General features: G+C 37.5%; 4 protein-coding genes across 8 annotated transcripts; 3 read left to right on the top strand and 1 right to left on the bottom strand.

Moving 5' to 3' along the window:
• The first annotated feature begins 824 nt into the window (after nucleotides 1–824).
• LOC114746629 (ADP-ribosylation factor-like) lies at nucleotides 825–3,890 on the top strand. Its single transcript, XM_028934863.1, has 7 exons — nucleotides 825–1,017; nucleotides 2,045–2,199; nucleotides 2,341–2,411; nucleotides 2,803–2,922; nucleotides 3,030–3,148; nucleotides 3,253–3,334; nucleotides 3,466–3,890. Exons 2-7 carry the CDS (start codon nucleotides 2,052–2,054, stop codon nucleotides 3,469–3,471), a joined length of 546 nt encoding a protein of 181 aa, XP_028790696.1. The 5' UTR covers nucleotides 825–1,017; nucleotides 2,045–2,051; the 3' UTR covers nucleotides 3,472–3,890.
• Nucleotides 3,891–5,946: 2,056 nt separating this feature from the next.
• On the top strand, nucleotides 5,947–7,142 carry LOC114746618 (1-Cys peroxiredoxin-like). The gene is made up of 4 exons (XM_028934848.1): nucleotides 5,947–6,064; nucleotides 6,169–6,317; nucleotides 6,422–6,568; nucleotides 6,689–7,142. Exons 1-4 carry the CDS (start codon nucleotides 5,947–5,949, stop codon nucleotides 6,935–6,937), a joined length of 663 nt encoding a protein of 220 aa, XP_028790681.1. The 3' UTR covers nucleotides 6,938–7,142.
• Nucleotides 7,143–7,622: 480 nt separating this feature from the next.
• On the bottom strand, nucleotides 7,623–10,267 carry LOC114746627 (signal recognition particle 19 kDa protein-like). 5 transcript variants are annotated; one of them, XM_028934859.1, is made up of 4 exons: nucleotides 10,196–10,267; nucleotides 9,414–9,591; nucleotides 8,796–8,895; nucleotides 7,623–8,115 (listed from the first exon to the last, which is right to left on the bottom strand). In XM_028934859.1, exons 2-4 carry the CDS (start codon nucleotides 9,588–9,590, stop codon nucleotides 7,979–7,981), a joined length of 414 nt encoding a protein of 137 aa, XP_028790692.1. In that variant the 5' UTR covers nucleotide 9,591; nucleotides 10,196–10,267; the 3' UTR covers nucleotides 7,623–7,978. The 5 variants fall into 5 exon arrangements, with proteins under 5 accessions (XP_028790692.1, XP_028790690.1, XP_028790691.1 ...); XM_028934857.1 differs by having other exon boundaries at nucleotides 9,414–9,658; nucleotides 10,196–10,251; XM_028934858.1 differs by having other exon boundaries at nucleotides 9,414–9,639; nucleotides 10,196–10,241.
• Nucleotides 10,268–13,204: 2,937 nt separating this feature from the next.
• Nucleotides 13,205–20,825, top strand: LOC114746620 (proteasome assembly chaperone 4-like). Its single transcript, XM_028934849.1, has 5 exons — nucleotides 13,205–13,476; nucleotides 14,778–14,846; nucleotides 14,934–15,009; nucleotides 15,083–15,147; nucleotides 20,624–20,825. Exons 1-5 carry the CDS (start codon nucleotides 13,291–13,293, stop codon nucleotides 20,702–20,704), a joined length of 477 nt encoding a protein of 158 aa, XP_028790682.1. The 5' UTR covers nucleotides 13,205–13,290; the 3' UTR covers nucleotides 20,705–20,825.
• Nucleotides 20,826–21,201: the final 376 nt, after the last annotated feature.

Here is a 21,201-nt window from a genome sequence, read left to right as displayed (position 1 = left end):
ATGAAGAAAACCAAGAGCATAATCCGCAGAGAGCAAAAAAAGTGTCACCTTTTATATCTTAACAAAAGTTTATTTATTCGTGAAAAACCAGAAGTTGTCTTTTCTTCCTCTGGACGGGCCTTGACTAATGTCTTCAGTGTTTGGTCAATTTTCTCAAAATATAGCCATCAGAATAATAGTGTTGCAAATACACATTCTTAAATACTTTTAACAATTAATTAGACTTATATATATATATTTATGTGCATACACGTTTAATATATATTGTATGAAGTTTGAGTTTGAGATAAATTATAAAATTCTTTTGACAAAAAATAATGTTTGTGGCTATATTAATATAGCTAAAGTATACACTTGGCCTTTTAACATTGTATGAGGTTTTAATTTAATCCCTTAACTTTAAAAAATATACTTTTAGTCTTTTTACTCTAAATTTTTTTTAAAATGATGTGATTAAGATCTTAAATGTTGATAAAATATTCTTAAATGCTAACATATTAAGTTTAATTTTTAAAATATCCATGATTGTTATGAAAAAAATCATTGAAGCTTAATGATTTTACAGTTAAAAGACTAAATGTATACTTTTTAAAATTAAAACTTTTTATAAAGTTAAAGGACTAAATATATATTTTTACCTATTAATATTGATAAGAAACAATTTTGAATTTCGGTATATTTTTATGCAACTACAGAATAAATAATAATTTAACATTCAAATCAAATATACAGAAAGTAAATAGAACAATGATTTCCTGCATTGCTGGCAAAAGCCCTGAGGAACCATAGCCATTCAAGTTTGAAAGGAGGAGGGGGCTTTCAAATCATACGTACTCATGGTCACAATCTGACGTTGCAATTTTCATTGCTTATTCCTCTGTTTTTGGCGTGGCCTTTTATAGACGCTGAAGGAAGGCTTTCGTTGGCTCTTCTGAATCCGAGTCTATCTCAGCCTTCGGGTTAAACGACAGCTCATTTCGGTGTCTCTTTCTCTGCTCTCTGCTTTGCTACCGTTTTGTAAGTTGTTTCTCTCAATTCTAGGTTCAATTCTTCTTAGATGATCGATTTGATCTCTTAATGTTTGGAATTGGGTTTGATTCGGAATTATGTTGCTTGCAGATTTTTTATTTTCATTTAGTGATTGGCATGATTAGATTCGGTGGTTTGATCTAAGCTCTTTATTTTTCTCCTGATCTTCTGGTTGATTGCCGAGAGATAAACGACGCCACTGGGTTGATTTTTCTTGTTTGGATTGAATTACTATGCCGACTTAGCTACCCTTTAAACTGTGTGCATTTTTCCCCTTAATGCTGGTTTTATAATTTTGTTGAAGATTTTATGTATCTCTCCATAGCATCTGAAATATGCAAGGGACTTTGTGTTAAGATCGCATTATTATGCGGTCTGTACTTTTTCTTGTTGCTATGCTTTGATTTTTTTTTTTTTGGGTTCTGATTCAAGATATTCGAGTTCTTCCCTCTCAAATATTCCATGTATTGCAAATATCGGGGTTTGTCTGTTCATACCAAAGAAAAGTTGTGGAATTTCATCACTTGTCTACGTCGATGAGTCATAGAAAGTCTTTCTATTCTGTTGTTTTCTTTGTTCTGCTATCCTGTATAACTTACACATGTTGCAATAAGACACGCTTTTCGGAGATTCTTGATCACAGAGACGTTGGTTTGGCTTGACAATTGAGAACCTCACCTATTTGAAACGAGTGCATCAAAAACTCATGCCATGGACATGTTCATTGACTTTTTCATGATCAACAATAAAAGATGATAGCTGCTTGAATTGCTGGTGAATTCTTAGAAAGTTGAAACGCGAATTACTAGAGAAACCCTTTATTGCAACTGTTTCTCTATAGTGTCCGTAGCATTTCCATTGCAGATTCTCTTTCGAAAATAGTGATTTTAAAGCGTTTTTATGTCTTCTTTCATATTACATCTTCTGAACTACAGGTGGGACTTTTTCACTGCTCTTAAGTTTGTTAATGTTCATGACTATACCTTACTTCAATTTGGATTATTGGAAATGCCAGATAAACAATGGGGCTGTCTTTTACCAAGCTTTTCTCTCGTCTCTTCGCTAAGAAAGAGATGCGCATTCTAATGGTCGGTCTTGATGCTGCTGGTAAAACCACAATCCTGTATAAACTCAAGTTGGGAGAGATTGTCACCACAATCCCCACTATTGGTAAGTTTCCCCTTTAACCATTTCCAGAATGAATCACGGGTATGATAAATCAAACCGAACTAAGAAATTATTTATCGTATCTTCCTCCTCTTTAAGACTACTGCCGTTTGAAACTGATTGTTTGCTAAATCATCTTTGCAGGATTTAATGTGGAGACTGTAGAGTATAAGAACATTAGTTTCACTGTGTGGGATGTTGGGGGTCAGGACAAGGCAAGTAGCGTCTCTTGCAAAATTTTATTTCCCCGTATTATTATCTAAGTTTTTCAGAATAAATATCACCTTAAAACCTTCTATTAATATAGTTCATCTGAGTTCTAGACTTTAGCGGCATGACTTTCGGCTTTCGTGTTTTAAACCCTCTTAGGATGCCTTTTGGACTTTTTCGATAGCCCATTATTAAAAGTTATTTTTTTCATCTGAAAAAAGAGTTTTGTCTTGGAGTTTAATTTACTCACATCAAACACGAACATGTATAAAATGATGGATCTGACAATCGCCCTTTCCTATATTTGTCTACCTGAAAACACTGGTGTGTTTGTGGTTTAAGATGTGATTGATTTGTCATTTCTAAACTATGATTTTATTGCATGAATGGTTTTAGATTCGACCTTTGTGGAGACACTACTTCCAAAACACTCAAGGGCTTATCTTTGTTGTGGATAGCAATGATCGAGATCGTGTTGTTGAGGCTAGAGACGAGTTGCACAGGATGCTGAATGAGGTAAGAGAACATAATCAGGAATTCAGGCTTACCTCTGCAATATCTCTGTCAGAAATATGCATCCAATTAGTAAAAGTAATTGGATTGGGAATTCCTTTCATGGACAGGATGAATTAAGGGATGCTGTATTGCTTGTTTTTGCAAACAAACAAGACCTTCCCAATGCAATGAATGCTGCTGAAATCACAGATAAACTTGGTCTGCATTCTCTCCGACAGCGCCACTGGTAAATTTGAGAGTCCACTCTTGGCTCTGCTCCTCCTCATCTATCCACCACTATCAATGGAAGCTCTGTATCATCACTTACATGTGCATAATTATTTTAATCAGGTATATCCAAAGTACCTGTGCTACTTCTGGGGAAGGATTATACGAGGGACTGGACTGGCTTTCAAACAACATTGCCAGCAAGGTTCTCCTCTTTCCTTTTCATTTGGCTTATAACCGGCATGGCTGGCTTACTTTAATTTTCTTTCCAAAGTATATGTGCTCCTGCTGAGTCTGAATAGAATGTTTTTTCGCCCATTCTTGTTCTTGTTTCAGGGTTAAAGGGACGATGGGTGCTGGTTATTTTTCTCAATTATGATACCAAGCTGTGGCCTGTCAACACTATTACAATATTTGTGCCTTTTTTCTATATACAGTGAAATCTAGTTTTGGTTCAAATAAAGTTCATGCAGACTGTTTGGCTTTAAGTTTGTGTTTAGTGTCTTTTCTTTTTCCCCGTTAATTACTCATTCTTCAGGGATGTTTAGCTGGCGCTATCTGCTTTATGAATATCGAGTATAGTTTTTTATTTGGCAGCAGAAATTTATGTGGAAACTGTGCTTCGCGCTTTTGTGACAAAAACTGTACTCCACAATTTTGTCGCTTCTTGGAATTGACAAACTTCAAGTGTCATATAACCGTTGTAACCCTCTAAAACATTGAAATTTAACGATATGTTCATGTCATCAGTTGGAAACTTTCCCGGCTGCATGAAATATTTTTGTTTCTTTATATTACTCTCCCCCCCCCCCACTTACACTATGTTTGGTTCTATAGAAGGAAGGAGAGAGATTTTAACGAAAGGGAGAAAAGAAAAAGATAAGGAGGGGTAGTTAGAGAGGGGAGGGTATGAAAGGGGAAGTGAAGGGAGGGATGAGGAGAAAGAAGGAATTTTAATAATATCTTGTTCGGTTTAGAAAGGGAAAAGCTCATCAAAAATTGACTATTTTAACATATACAATTAAAATAGATTTTTTCACTTTTCTATTCTATCAAGATATAAATATGTAGAATGCAATCCACCAAATTTAATAAAAAATTGTTGAAGTTGCATGAAAATTAAACTTACAAATTATATACTAGTTATTGTTCAAAATAACAATAGTTATAATATTTTTAATTGGACCATCCTTCTTTAAAAAACAAATTAAAAAAATAGATAGAACTTGTCTAACAATAAAAATTGCAATTAAAACAAATATACACATTTCCAAAAAAAAAAAAAAAGATCCATGTAAAAAAAGATGCATGGGTGAATATATCATCCACATTAAAAAAGAATTCAAATAACAATAACATAACATAAAATTACTTCTAATGAGAATATGAAGAAGATCCAAACACTATATTTAAGACCATTGTTTTATGTACTGGAGGTGAGCATTGAACAACTGATTTTAACTTGTCAACATCACTCATGAGATAGTTATATAGATTTGGGGCTTTTTGTTAGCATCAAATCCACAATCACCTATCAAATGCTAAATTTCCTCACCTGGCATGGGTGGAATCTTGTGAATATAATTCTCTTTTTATAACATTTGACTCGTGTAATAAATTATTATCCCAATTCAAAACGCCATCAATTAAATCATGACCTTGAGCTAATACTTCAATACCTTCTCTAATTGCTTTTGCCATTTCAGTTTTGAATTTCAAAAGATGATGATCGATTGATCTCAATTGTGTGATGGCTTCTGGGGTGTAGGCACACGATAGATTAGGGCATTGAAAAATTAAGAAGGCATTCAAAAATAAAAAAGATAAGAAAGGAATAAAAAAATTTTATTCTGGTTAATTTTAGAATATAAAATTTTATCTCTCATCTCCTTTTTAAAAAAAAACCCTCATTTAGAGGGGAGGTTAGGAGAGAAAAGAAGGGAATGAGAGTCCCTTCCCTTTTTAAAAGATATACTAACCAAACAAGGAGAGTGGTCCTCCTCTCTTTGAAAAATATGCCAATCAAATGAGAGGACTTCCCTCCAAAAATCTTGTACCAAACATAGTATTAGCGTATTGTTGCAATTGCAAAAGCAATTGCAAAACATTCTATCTAGGCTGACGTTGGATGAGTTGAGCGAAGGTTAAAGTTTGAGCTTTGGATTAGAGATGAACGTTAAAAGCGGTATCCCAATTGAGTGAAGGCTTAACGATGATAAAATGTAACCGAAGAGAACTTGATGGTTCTCTCATTTATAGTGTTAAGATAAAAGCAAAATGCAGAATACTTATATTAAATTTTATTTATTTATTATGTTAAGTTCTTCAATTACATATAGACATATCTTTTATTTTTAAAATAATATCATTTAATTATAACCCATAAAAAAATAGAACACATAATTATGTGTAATTAGAAAACTCGACATAATAAATATAAGTAACTTGACCTGACCTAAGTATTTTCGCAACAAAATCTGGTTGAAATTGATAATAGATAATTTTATATTTTAAGTCCAAAAAAATAAATACGGATAAACAAGAAAATAAATTTTGAACGATTAAAAATTAATTTAAAATAAAATGGTGTCAGAAAAACAACATGTCTACGTGGAGAATCAGCGTGACCGTGCAAATGGAAAAGAGGCAACTGCCCACAGCCACGAACCCGACACGTTCTCTTCATGCAGAGAACTGTGTCGTCTTTATAATCTCAGTTCCCCCGCGCTCACTCTACAAAGCAGACGCAATAGCGCTGTAACATCAGAAGCCTCTTTAATTGTCGTCTTCTTCTTTGAAGCTTCTTTCAGGGAGAAAATGCCAGGCCTCACCATTGGAGACACTGTCCCTAACCTTCATGTCCAAACCACCCATGGCGACTTCAAGCTCCACGACTACTTCTCTGGTTCCTGGACCATCCTCTTCTCTCACCCTGGTTTGTTCTAGTTTATCACATACCTTCGTTTTCATTTACGTGTTCAAGCATCTTCGATGATTCTATACAGACAATTAATAACGTAACTGATGTACTTAACACAGGCGATTTCACGCCGGTGTGCACCACGGAGCTTGGGAAGATGGCTAAGTACTCTGAGGAATTCAAGAAGCGAGGAGTGAAGCTGTTGGGTCTGTCATGTGATGACCTCAATTCCCACAAAGAGTGGATCAAAGACATTGAAGCCTATACTGTGAGTTTTCAGAAACCCCATAATTAACTGTTCTGGACACATTCATCCACAAAGAATTTGTAATTTAGAAGACAACAAATTGTATGTTTCTATGTCGCATGCAGCCAGGTGCAAAGGTGGACTATCCCATCATCTCTGATCCTACTAGAGACATCATCAAGCAACTCAACATGGTAGACCCCGCTGAGAAAGACCCCAAGGGCTCCCAACTCCCCTCCAGGGCTCTTCATATTGTGGGCCCAGAAAACACGGTGACCCTTTTCTCTCCCCACAATTTGCACTTTTTTTCAAGACATCAGGCAAAATTACAATACAACGCACTCACACACTTCTTTTGGGTAAAATGTTCACGTGGGGTTAATGTGTTGCAGATAAAGCTGAGTTTTTTGTACCCTGCGACTACTGGAAGGAACATGGACGAGGTGGTGAGGGTGTTGGATTCTCTGCAGAGGGCCTCCAAGCATAAAGTGGCGACCCCAGTCGACTGGAAACCTGGGGAACCCGTAGTGATTTCGCCAGGCGTGAATAATGAGGAAGCCAAGGCCATGTTCCCTCAGGGTTTTCAGACGGTGGACCTTCCGTCAAAGAAGGAGTATCTGCGTTTCACTCAAGTTTCTTGATGAGCCTTTCCTCTTCGGCTACCTGTTTGAGATATAAAAAAAGTCTAATCTCAGAAGAAATAGCAATGTTTTGCGCTTCCTTTTCTCTTGTTGTCTTTGTACATGCGTGTCTCTCTCGTTTTGACAAGTATGTCGACTCCATGTCTCGAGTCCTCAGTTTCTATGCTGTGAAAATATCCTGTATCTAGTAAGTAAAACTCGTTTCTTCTTTCTACTACTGCCAAGTCCTGTATGATTTCCGCCCCTAATCAGAATTTTCTTTGTTCTATTCGTTTCATTGAGCTATTTTTCACGCAAAGGGGTTTTTTCCCCCTAAAAAAAACTTGTTAGGCATAACCGAGTATTTATGCATTATCGGATGGTTAGATGATAACTAAAACCGAAGTCCTAAGCAGGCCCAAATATGGCTTTCCAACCGCCACCTTCAATATTCGACGTTGCCGTCCTCCCAAACTGCTCTTGTGGTTCCTTTTTGGTGAACAACTGAAGCGAGCATTGGTAGAATCAGATTTTTTTTTTCTTTTTTTTTGACAAAAAAAAACTCCTTTTTCACGACAAAAGGATTCCAAGTGTATGGTGTAGAATTGTTATACTACCTTAACCGTATGGCTAATAAAACTACATCAGGTTTTCATAATATTCACTAGGTTGTCAAAATACTAAGCGTTACCCTGCGAACCTTTTCCTGAAAGCACCCGATAACCTTATTCATTGTAATGCAAATTACAAGAAGATGATGCCAATATTAATGAAAACTCACTATCCAAACAAAGCTTTTCTGTAAAGCAAAACATAAAGTCATAGATAGACCTGCTTTAATCTCATTTGATGTTTCTAATGGACAAATCTAACATACACGGAAATTCCTGTTCAGATTTGACGAACTAAATCCTATGAGAAAACCTTTTATAAGCAAAATATGTAGAACCTCAATGGCTAGATGGCTTGCACCCTACGCAACAAGTTAAACACACTGGGATGGGAAAGCTTGAATTCAGCAAGATAACCTAACACCAACATGTTATAGTTCTAGACAGGGTTCTATCTCTTCTTCCTTCCACCTTTCCCAGATTTGTTGGAGGGTCCGGCTGATGCTGATGTTGATGCAGGTTCCTGCTTCTTTGCCCTCCCATGATGTCTGGGCACCATCTCCGCCACCCGAAGCATCAGACTTTTTCCTGCAACAATCAAAACAAAAGGTAAGAAGGCAGATTCAGATTCATCAAATTTAAGCTTCAAAGTTGGACCTTAGCACTTGCATTTTCACAATTCAATTTTTATACGAGATGCGGTTTTCGCGATTTATCAGCGCTTCAAGCTAAAAATACGTATTTAGTGCTAAAGATTAAAAAACCACAGGACGTCGTGAGAAACTTCTCCGCAGAAGGCATTCCATGATGAACAATATTTCTCGTAAACGGGGCTATCTCGTACCATAAAAAATCAACTTGCCTGATCAATTGTATCGAAACTCTTAGCACAAGTAACTATATCAACAGTGTCCAGGCCCAATATACTTAAATTATAAAAATTCTATCCTTCAAGACATACTAAACCAGATTTGGCAATTAAGACTAATCCTCGTTAAATGTGTTGGCAATGTTGTGAATTTGTGATAGATCACTGCTAAAAGCTACAAATAGGGCAGCCTCTGCCAGCAGTTGAAAATGTTGTCTTCTGCTTAGGACATTCTCAGATGCTACTTAAGATACATTAAGCAGAACGCAACAACCAAAGAGATATTTGATGAAAGTGATCAAATTACAGCAATGATTCAGATTCACTCAAAGACTATATAAAAGTTCAGATATTATAAGAACAGCAAATCAGTAATAACTGCATATATGCGCTATCTTACTGGATGTAATGGAAGGATTATATAGCGTCCCATCCTCCTTTTTCAGCAATACCCGCACTCTACCCCGTTGCATAAAATCTCGTGGGTATGCCTTGTCTATCTGCAATTGTCAAGAAAAGTTTAAGTAAAACCATTACTAATAGTCCAGTTCACAGACAGCATTTGAAGGGAACGTGCAAAGGCACAAAACAATTGGAAAGAAAAGGCATAGAATTAAATGAACAAATAAGACTATGTGCATGAAGTATGACAAGATATGATAAATTTTAAAATTTCTAAGACATAAGTACTAGAGACATAAATATAGTTATGTTTATATCCAGTAAACTGAGCTTTAAACAAGTAGTTCGAAAGTAACATAAGAAATTGTTCATAACAAGCAACCAAGATGTTGGGTGATATTTTTTTTTTTTGGAGCAATCTTTTAAACTGTCCTGGGAACATTTTCAAAACACAATATGATACATATGTCAGAATATGGTGCACATATTGCAATATAAAGTACGTGCATGGCGTCGAATGCAATCTAATACAGGTATGTGTACCTTTTTTAACTTTTGATACAACACAGGAATTTATTCAAACTAAATAAGAACACTAAATCATACAGCAACAAACCTCAATTGCAAAGGGAATTTTAAGATAGCTGCAGCAATCACCAATCTCAGCGCAAGTAGGATTCTCGCATGCCTTGCTCAGGCCAATTCTCCTTCCTTCAGCTACTGTCTTTTTCGAATTTATGTAGACAGGGTACAAAACAATCCACTTCTTTATGTTGGGTAATTCTCCTTCCATTCTTCTCATTCAAAATTTTACAAGACCATTAAGATAGGCACAAGTATGCCTAAAGGGAGCAGAAAAATCTGTGAAGAACAACCATAAATTATAATAACCTTCTTCTCTTCCTAATTGCTAAAAATATCTTCTTCTAAAAAAATCGACTTGAAATTAACTCTGTACACAATGTTCAGACCACTGCAGTCACTCATATATGGAGAACAAGGAGAAACAAACAATCTAGCGCAAACAATCAAGTAAGGAAACATGAAAATAAACAACAATGAGGATGAAATTTAATGCTTTCAGCACCAAAAAAATCCACTTTTTCAATAAAAGCAATAACTGCATACATAAAAATCAATGACGGTGTCTCTTTCAAAGAAAATTCTATGCGCACTCCCTAATTTCAGTTGTAACAAGCATTGAACGCTAATCAAGAGCCGACGAGAATTGGGCATGAAGATCGATAACCAAGGAAGATTTAGAGTAGGCAGGCAATCTAAAGAGATACAAAGCAGCGATTTGGCGCAGCCGTCAAACGGATTTTACGAGGTAGTAAAACAGAAAGGACGAAAAATGTAAAAATAACATAGAAGAACGAAGAAAAGCTGACAGCAGACCTCGATGTCGATGTCTGGTGATGAATCGCTGACGATGCCTTCGGGTTCCGGGTTCCTCAGATCGACGACGCCGGTGCAGATGCGTTTAATATCTATTTCTATTAGTTGAAAAAAAATTGATTACAATGCAGGACAAATTAAAAAAAAAAAAAAAAAGCAACGTACTACTCACAATATTAATTATAAGACCTCACTTATACTACAAATAAAGTCTTATAATTAGAATTGGTAGTATATAATAAAAAGAGGCAATTAATGAAAAATTCCTCCTTGCAAAATTTACTTTTTCAACACGGTATTTCTTATTCTTTCTCAATGCCTTCATTTATTAACACAATTTTTTTAACAAAATCTACATATCTCATTGTAACAGAGGGTAATTACGTGATAATAGAAATAATAGGAGATATTGTGAAATATTGAAGATAATGAAAGAAAGATGAATATATTGTATTCATATCAACAACTTATTTTTTTGGGTGTATAATATACGAATGTTATCTTTGGGCTGGAAGGCTCACCCAGGGGCAATCTGTGTTAAATCATATGGTAAATTTTCATATGCAACATTCCTGTATTCTGAAAGGGGTGAAGCAGCAGATGGAGAAAATACAAAGAGACTTCATTTGGGATGGGAAGGATGATAAGAGAAGGATACATTTCGTTAGCTGGGATTTATTATATGCTTCAAAGGAAAAATGAGTGTATGGGCTGAAAGATTTAGGGGTCATGAATGATGCTTTATTAAGCCGCATTGGTTGGGATTTCCTGTCAAAGCCAGAAAGTTTGTGTTCAAAAGTATTGAGAGGGAAATACAAGAGGAAGGTGAATTTAATTGAGAACTGTATGCTTAAAAACTCTGATTCAAAAGTGTGGAAGGATGTTGCACAAGTTTTGCCTTGTTTAGTAAATGAAGTAAGATGGGAGGTAGGAAACGAATTGGATACAAGGTTCTGGTGGGATAGGTAGTTAGAGAATAACAGAAAGCTGGCTGATTTTTGCTTGGTGAATCTGGACAAGGCTTTGTTACAATGTAGAGTTAATGATATGGTGTTGGAGAATGGTGAGCAGGATTTAGAGAAAATGAAAAGGGAATTTTCTGAAGAAGGTTGGAGGTTAATTCTGACGACCCCGCCTCCAAACAGGGATTTTGGGAAAGATTTTATTTAGAGGGGGTCCTCGTTGCAAGACAAATATGTTGTTTCAGATGTCTATAGATTAATAGAGAATGAGGGGAGGGAAGATGAAGCGATATGGAGGAAGATTTGGGAGGGAAGGGTCCTAGGATACTTCAAATCTTCCTATGGACAGCAGCTTATAATAGGTTATTGACTGTTGAGAGAAGAGCTCGGATTATGGTGGGGGTAGTAGCATGTGTCAGCAATGCAAAGCTAATACTAAATCTCTGATGCATGTATTGAGAGACTGTGCATATGCAAAGAATCTTTGGCTATTGTTAGAAGAAAGAACAAATGATCTGGAAGTTTTTGTGTTACAAGGGAAAGATTGGCTTGATTGGGGTCCTAGTCGAAGAGATAGGAGGAAAGTTACTGTGGTGTGACGTGTTAGATGTTATGGAATTGGAGAAACAAGTCACTGTTTGATGAAATATTTTGGTGCCCAGAGGCCAAAGATCCAAGTCTGGTAATAAATAGCTTTGTGAATTTTGTAATGAATATTATTTAACCTTCAAATGCACTGGGAATTAGGGCCTGTTTGGCAATATGATAAAACCATGATTTTGGGACCCAAACCATGGTTTGGGTTCTAATTTTGAACTCAAATTAAAGAGTATGATTGTGCCTGTTAGAGTAGATCTCAACGATAATATGACTTTAACACCCATCAATTATTTTTTTATAAACATATTTAATCTTATATTTTATAAATATATACACATATTAATTATTTATTAATTATATTATCTTATATATTATTAATTATATTGGTAAAAAATATATTATTAACAATTTTATTCTTTTAAATTAAAATATATGATAAAACCTATCTTTTATGTAATTATCATATTAACTTATGTTAATTTGTATATATAAAAAGTGCTTTTGATAACAATTATCTAAACACTCTCACTTTATCAGAATCACTTTTTCACAAAATCTATTTTTCAGAAACTATTCTCTAAATTATAGTTTGTTTTCATCCAAACACCTTTTTAGAAGAAAAAAGTATACGTGAGTTGGGTGGCTCCTCAGGTTAGCTGGATTAAATTGAACACCGATGGAGCATCAAGAGGATGTTCTGGTTTGGTTGGGTATGGTAGTTTACTTCATGGATCTGATGGAAGGTGGATCAAAGGCTTCTCAAGGAAGTTTGGGACATGTTCAGCCATTAAAATTGAGATCTCGGCCGTTGTTATAGGTTTAAAGTTGACAGAGGAAGCCGGTATCAATTATTTAGTTGTTGAATGTGATTCTTTGTCTATTGTAAATATTTTACAAAAACTAAGAGAGGAGACAAATGAAATGTCTAGTATCTTAAAGTTTGTGGAGTGTAAATTAGATTTGATAGGATCAAGTTTCAGCATGTTTACAGGGAAGGCAATGCTTGTGCTAATAAGCTTGCCAATTTAAGTTTTGATTTTGATGACGTGGTTACTGTTTTTACAATTTTACTAGGCCACCACGTATAATCCACAAGCTTATGTACCTAGAATTTGTGGGAATTTCCATCCCACGCTCAGTGAAATGATATCTTTCTTGGTTAAGACCCCGTATTCTCACCCAAAAAAAAAAAAGGTTATTAATATATTTTCAAGAAAGTCTAAATTTTTTTATTTTGTATATAAAAAAAGAGGAGTTACCATTAAAAGATATTGCCATTACATCCGTAAGCAAATTTCAATTAGTTTTAAACAATAAAACATCCTCCTAATAAAGTTACCATAAAAATGATTATAGGCGCAGCTATGGAGGAGGTTCTCTCAAAGAAAACAACTACTGCATATAAGAAGACCATTCAATCCCCGAACAAAGCATACCCAAATAGATGGGGGTTAGGGTTTTTGGGGGGAAAAGGCGGGGATTTTGATTAGTGGTAATTCGGGTGCGACTAGGAGTTTAACGTAGCCAACAAGAATGGATTCTAAGGAGTTGGAGCAAAAGATTAAAGAGGTGAGATTGGAGGAAGATGCTGCGAGCACTTCGCAATTTCGGAGAGAGGATCATGGGGCCGAGCATGATGCTGGTTTGCAGATCACTTGCTTTTCTGAAGTCCTCAACGATGTCACCTTCCATTTTCAGATCATTCGCTTCCCCAAACAGGTATCTGATCCCTCTATCTGAATTTAATGTTTATCAGGGCTGTGTAGAGTTTATCTTTAACTTTTCCTTACAGGGTTCAGTTGACAATCAAATATTCTGTTGCAAACTTGCAATTACCATTTCACTGGTGCACGTATAGAAGGGTTTTGAGTGTGCAAATTTGAAAATTTTGCCTCTTCTGCTTAATGCTCATAGAGTTATAGACTTTCTTGATTTTTTCTCTGGAAGAGCTTTTCTTTGGATATTTGCTTTTGATGTCCGGTTCTTGTGGTGACTTGCAATTCAAATCAGAAAAATTGGAAACCAATATAAATTGGATAAAATGAGTATGAGTGGATTGGAATTTAAACTTTCCACTGTTTATTTTGTAAAACTGTCAGATTTTTGGTGTCTAATTACGAAGAACTGTCGTAGCCTCTGTCTTCCATTGTATTGAATGAGGGGAATTTCAGGCCAAAAGAAAGGCAGAAAATATTTAATAATCCTGGGAATCTTCTCTCCTTACAATTAGGCAGTGGAGACTTTCTAGGCTCCTTTTGGAATCAATGATTCAATGCAAGCAAGGAAAATTAGGTGGGAGAAATCAAAACTGACCACATGCTATAATACATATGGTAATGACGTATTTTCGTTCATTCTCCTCTTCCTAAATTAAGCCTTAAAGCCCTTATTTACTTCTACTTTTTCGCTCTTCTTTGCATTGTTCACTGGGTATGGAAAATTTTGAATGCATCGACAACCTTCCATTATAACCTTAGTTTGATGAGGATAAGTTTATAATCCAAATATTTCATAATTGAGTAATTTCATCTCCAGTTTTGGACAGGTTAATCTTACTGCGTTTATTAACATCATTTTCTTCATGGTCATTCCCTTCACACGCTCATTAATTTTTTTTTTTTTTTTTAAACCGGGTAGCAGAATCTTTATTTCTAGTTTCTCTTCAAACTTTTCCAAAGAACTTATTTTATTCGGTGAATTTTTCCTCTTTCCTTTTTATTGGCCCTGAGGTGAATTTTATCTTTTCTAAACTATTTGGCTAGTAGTTCTTGCTGTTTTATGTTGCAACTTTTCACATTTGAAATAGGAGGTTAGTAGCTGCAGTTCCCAAATAATTTCTACCCTCACTGACGGTGACAACTAAGATTAATACTTCTGACAAATTGGACTATATATATATATATATATATATATATCTGAACTAGTAGTAGAATTTTGCGCACCTTGTACTTTGCATAGGGCATTATGTTTTCATTGCTTTGACTATTGTGTCATTCTCTTGATTTTAATGGTTGCCGTAGATTTATGTGTGGATTGGTTACAACTCTGCCAAATTTGGTCACATGTATGCAGCTGCACCAACTCGGCCTGTGAGAATTCCTCTTCTTTTGAGCTTGTATAGTAGTCGTATTTAGTATTTTAATATCATAGATCTTGAAACGTTCTGGTAAATACAGAACAATATGGTATCCGCGACTTCCATACTTGGTGGAGCTTCTGATAATACAGGATCAGGCATTGCCCGGCGATTAGGTAACTAAAGTCATGTTTGATAGATCAAAGTTTCTTCCATTGGTTTATGAGCTAACATTATTTATTTTTGCAGTGTTAAAGACTGGCGTCAATATAATTTTGGCCTGCGACATTCCGAAAAATAATCCCATGCTTGAGGTTTGAATCTTTGTTCACTCGCTCTTTCTCAAATGCGTGCGCACACAGTGAAGTGATCACCCTTGTAAAAACGATACAGTTCTATTACATATTGCTTACCGGCATTGTGAGACTGATAAGATACTCGACAAATTCAGATTGACTTATTCAAGAAAGGGAAAACGTGGCCGAGAGAAGTTAGCTTGAGTAGCGATTTACATGCTTTTTATTTTAATATTTCCCTGTTTTTTCTGTTGGCATATTTTTCAGTTGAGAAATAATTGGGATAGCCCTCTTGAACGTTAGGATTAGTTTCTGATTTATCGCTGATTATTATCTTTAGATTTTCATCTGATTTTCTCTCTGTAATTTATTATAAAAAGGCTATTTGGCCACATGAATAAGAACGACAATTTCTTAGAAAGTATATTTCCATTGGAGATTCTCCATCGGTCCTTTAGAGAGAGTGCTGTGAGATACTTGCCATCCTTTCTATTGGAATTCTTGGCTGTTACTTTACCTTCTAATTATTTCAGTGAGATTCGGTCCCTATCAAATTGGCATCAGAGCCATGGTTGAGACTAGATCTTCCCGTCACACCAACCCACCCGAAAATACTGAAAACCCTTTCGCAGGAGATAGTGATCCTCTTACCACAATTGCTGCGCGGCTGGAAAACATTGAAGCACTGGCCAACCGAGTAGCCTCTCTTGAGGCTGCATCTGAGAGAGGCCGCAGAGGAACACATCGTTCACACTGGGAAGCTGATAGCGAGGATGACCCAGAAGCATCTTTTAGGCGCCGAATGCCTTACACAAAAATTGAATTCCCCAAGTTTAGCGGTGGGGATCCACGAGGCTGGATTTTGAAGGCAGAGAAATACTTTCGGTACTACGATACTCCAGAAGATTTGAAGGTGGATGTTGCATCAATGTATTTGGAGGGTGACGCGCTTGATTTGTTCTCTTGGGTGAATAATGAACGCACTATAGTGTATTGGGACGAGCTTGTAAAGGCTCTCCAAGAGACTTATGGACCTCCGGAATATCAAAACCCAGATGAGTACCTTTGTAGTATTCGTCAAACAGGAACCGTGGCGGAGTATCGTTCGGAGTTTTCTCGCAGGTCTTCGCGAGTCAAAAATTGGCATGAACACTGTTTGATGGGTGTCTTCATAAATGGTCTTCGAGATGAATTGAAAGCGGACGTTCGATTACACAAACCACGGACGGTGTACAGAGCTACTAGTTTGGCTCTAGAGTATGAGAACAAATTGAAATTAATGCTTGGGCCCAAGCCCAATACGTTCTCCTCTCTAAACCGTCCCAACCCAACTCTTCCCAGAAACGCAAGAATTGATCCCTCGGCATCCACGGCTCTGGTGACCCAATTTCAGCGCAGTAACACGTCAACGGCAGCAAGGCAAACGCCCGTTGAGCTCGAACGACAGAGAAGGAGAGATAAGGGGCTATGTTACCGCTGTGGGGAGACCTTTCGGCCTGGGCATCGCTGCAATTCCAGTTTCTTGCTTATGGAAATAACCGAAGAAGATGAGGAGGTCATACAGCCACTTGCCGAGGAGGAAAACGAGAGCTCACCAGGGGGCATTGAGGCCGAAATCTCCTTCAATGCAATTCTGGGTAAGTCTTCGGCGTCCACCATGAAGCTTAAGGGGTCGGTGAAAGGACGAAGCGTTCTGATTCTAGTGGACAGTGGATCCACCCATAACTTCATATCGGAGGCGTTGGTTGCTGAATTGAGCTTACCTGTCCAGAATGTTCAAATGTTTGGAGTGCAAATTGGAAATGGTAGTACCGTTAAATGTCACCGTTTATGTCCAAGCCTTGAGGTAAAAGTCTCTGATTTAATCATCAAACAGGACTTCTTCCCCTTCTCTCTCGGCGGCACTGACTTGGTGTTGGGAATCAAGTGGTTAGCATCACTGAATACCATTGAGGCCAACTGGAATAAAATGTTCATGATTTTCTGCATAGATGGAAGAAAATACAAGTTACAAGGTGTTATTCCTGAAACCAACGCTCCAGTACGACTTCAAAGCTTAGTGTTAACACACGAAGTGGAGAAGGAAGGGTGTGGTACCATGATTGCGCAGGCCATTTTTGATGAATTTGGTACGGTATTCGCAGAACCCAGATCATTACCACCAGCTCGTGGGCAGTATCATGCTATAACTTTACTTCCAAATTCATCTCCTCCCAACTTGAGGCCGTACCGGTACCCTCACTCCCAAAAAGATGAAATAGAGGCCCAGATTTCCGATTTAATGAGCCGTGGGTTTATCAGACCCAGCTCCAGCCCGTTTGCTAGCCCGGTGTTGCTGGTGAGTAAAAAGGATGGCTCTTGGCGCCTATGCATCGATTATAGACGTCTCAATCAGATTACCATACCAGATAAGTATCCAATTCCTAACATTGATGAGTTGCTGGATGAACTACATGGGGTAGCTTATTTCTCAAAAATTGATTTACGTTCTGGGTATCATCAAATCCTTATGCTGCCATCTGATATTCACAAGACTGCTTTTCGGACTCACTCAGGGCACTATGAATTTGTAGTAATGCCTTTTGGGCTTACTAATGCCCCAGCTACATTCCAATCTATTATGAATGACTTGTTTAGACCATTCTTGAGAAAATTTGTGCTTGTATTTTTTGATGATATACTGGTATATAGTGCATCTGCTCAACAACATTTGGAGCACCTCCGCATTGTGTTTCAGGTTTTGCAGCAACACTCCTTCTTCGCCAACGCAAAAAAATGTTCAATTGGGCAGACCAGAATTGACTATTTGGGCCACATTGTGTCAAATAAAGGAGTGGAAGTCATACCAGAAAAAGTGGCAGCTGTGATAGACTGGCCAGTTCCAAAAAATGTCAAGGAGCTGCGTGGTTTTCTAGGCCTCACCGGGTACTATAGACGGTTTGTGAAGAACTATGGCCTATTCGCTCGACCCTTGACTGATTTGACGAAAAAAGATGCCTTTGAATGGTCAGATCGAGCTCAAGATGCATTTGACAAATTAAAAGTTGCATTGACCACTACACCGGTGTTGAGGCTGCCTAATTTTCAACTCCCTTTTACTGTGGAATGTGATGCATCAATGGAAGGAGTAGGGGCTGTCTTAATACAAGAAGGACATCCTATTGCCTATTTTAGCAAAGGATTCTCCTTCTCAAACCGATTCAAGTCAGCTTATGACAGAGAGCTTCTGGCACTGGTGCTAGCAGTCCAAAAGTGGCGCCACTATTTATTAGGCCATCATTTCCTTGTGCAGACTGACCATCACAGCCTTAAGCATCTCCTAGATCAGCGGACATTAAACACTTCTCAGCAAAGACTTCTAATTAAGCTCCTCCCCTTTGATTTTACCATTAATTATAAATCAGGGAAGGACAATACAGCTGCTGACTCACTCTCACGAAGGCCTCAATCTTCAGAATTCTTACAGCTAGTCATCCCTATGGTGGATGACCTGAATCAACTGCCACAAGTCTTGATGGAGGACTCAGAAACTAAGGCAATTATTGATGGTTTGCAACAGAATCCAACTCCACTTTCCCCATACAGCATGGTCAATGGCAGATTATATTATAAAGCCCGCCTAGTCATACCTAGTCAAGGTGGTTTAAGGACCAAATTGCTGGAGGAAGCCCACACCACCCCAACCGGAGGCCACAGTGGATATTTAAAGACTCTGAAAAGGCTGGGAGCACATCTCTATTGGAAAGGAATGAAGGGCGATGTAAAACACTACATCCAAGAGTGTTCTACTTGTCAACAAAACAAATATCAAACGCTTGCACCCGCGGGCCTATTACAACCTCTTCTGATTCCTGAACGCATTTGGGAGGATATATCTTTGGATTTCATCACAGGGCTTCCAAAATCCAGAGGCTTTGACGTGATTCTTGTTGTGGTTGACCGCCTTAGTAAGTATGCACATTTTATTGCTTTGTCTCATCCCTACTCTGCTAAAACAGTGGCTGGTCTGTTTTGCCAAGAAATAGTTCGGTTGCATGGCATGCCTCGGTCCATAGTTTCTGATCGTGACCCTCTCTTTCTGAGTAATTTTTGGCAAGAACTTTTTCGTTTAAGCCAAACCCGCTTGAACATGAGCACTGCCTATCACCCACAAACAGATGGGCAAACTGAGGTGGTAAATCGTTGCTTGGAGGCTTATTTGAGGTGTTTTACTCACGAGCAACCAAGGATATGGAGCAAATTCCTTTGCTGGGCAGAGTTTTCTTTTAATACTAGTTTCCATGTATCAGCTCAGAATACTCCATTCACACTAGTATATGGGAGAGAGCCCCCACCACTTGTTCCTTATGTCAAAGGGGAAACGCTGGTTGCAGATCTGGAAGAACAGCTAGAGTTAAGAGATGACATGCTCAAGATTTTGAGAGAAAACTTGTTAAAAGCTCAAAACCGCATGAAGCTACAAGCTGATCACCATCGTAGGGACCTCCAGTTTGCACCAGGGGATATCGTTTGGTTGCGCCTCTAGCCTTATCGACAGAAAAGTCTAACCAAACGAAGGTTTGAAAAACTGTCTCCAAGGTTTTTTGGGCCCTATAAAATAATTCAGCGTGTGGGTCAAGTGTCCTATGAATTAGAACTCCCTTCAGATGCCAAGATTCATCCCATTTTTCATGTATCACTCCTCCGCCCAGCTTATGGCCAAGTGCCACCTCCCAATCCAAATCCACTTCCTCTATCTGCTGACATGGAATTGCTACTTACTCCTATGAAAGTGCTGAATCATCGCTAGGTAAATGATAGCAAGCTGGAATTACTTGTTCACTGGGAGAACCGTTCCACAGAAGACTCCACTTGGGAAGACTATGATTCTTTTTCTACTCAATTTCCTGATTTTCGACTTGAGGACAAGTCGTTTTTCCAAAGGGGGGGTAATGATAAGATACTCGACAAATTCAGATTGACTTATTCAAGAAAGGGAAAACGTGGCCGAGAGAAGTTAGCTTGAGTAGCGATTTACATGCTTTTTATTTTAATATTTCCCTGTTTTTTCTGTTGGCATATTTTTCAGTTGAGAAATAATTGGGATAGCCCTCTTGAACGTTAGGATTAGTTTCTGATTTATCGCTGATTATTATCTTTAGATTTTCATCTGATTTTCTCTCTGTAATTTATTATAAAAAGGCTATTTGGCCACATGAATAAGAACGACAATTTCTTAGAAAGTATATTTCCATTGGAGATTCTCCATCGGTCCTTTAGAGAGAGTGCTGTGAGATACTTGCCATCCTTTCTATTGGAATTCTTGGCTGTTACTTTACCTTCTAATTATTTCAGTGAGATTCGGTCCCTATCAGAGACGGTTCTGAGCTACATGTTCATGCATATTTAGCGTTTAGGTGTCATGTGAGCTACATGTTCATGCATATTTAGCGTTTAGGTGTCATGCTGCTATACAACTAGTATTTTTTATTGCTACTTTTATGGGTTTTTTCAGGCAGATGCCGAGAAACTGTTGATACAGAAGATCATAAGCCTAGGTTACACCAAGTCAAGAATGGAAGGGAAATCCTTTTAGTATACGCTGCGATGACGAGTTGGGTTTAATAAGCATTCATCCCAAAGATTGGGCAGCGTTTTCGTGCACACTTTTAGTTCTGAAAACCATACTGAAGCGATGGATAGTGTTATGGTTTTCTCTTTAGGGTGTGTTTGGATAGAAACCAAACCATGGTTTCAGAAGTGCTTTTACGGATTACGAAGTAAATATGTGGAGGAGATTATCTCGTTTTGCGGAAAAGTGCTTCTGAAACCACGGTTTGGGGATGCCCAAACAGGCCCTTAGTCTCAAACCCCCCCCCCCAAAAAAAAAACAAGAAAAACATTTGGAGCTACTAGCCCCAAGACATTTGGCACTGGCAACTAATTTGTCACTTATCCATTGGATTTGAAATTTTTTTAGTGCAACTAATTTTACTGGGTTGTTTTCTTGAAAATACAGTTATCTAATCGTTAGGTGTCCTGCAAAGAGGATAGCTGACTTTGAATTCTATGCCAATGTATGGGATTTATTAT

This window comes from Neltuma alba, unplaced genomic scaffold, assembly GCF_004799145.2.
Source record: "Neltuma alba isolate B1F8T4 unplaced genomic scaffold, ASM479914v2 tig00005079_pilon, whole genome shotgun sequence".
NCBI lineage: Eukaryota > Viridiplantae > Streptophyta > Magnoliopsida > Fabales > Fabaceae > Neltuma > Neltuma alba.
This window is presented reverse-complemented; position numbering and strand designations above follow the sequence as displayed.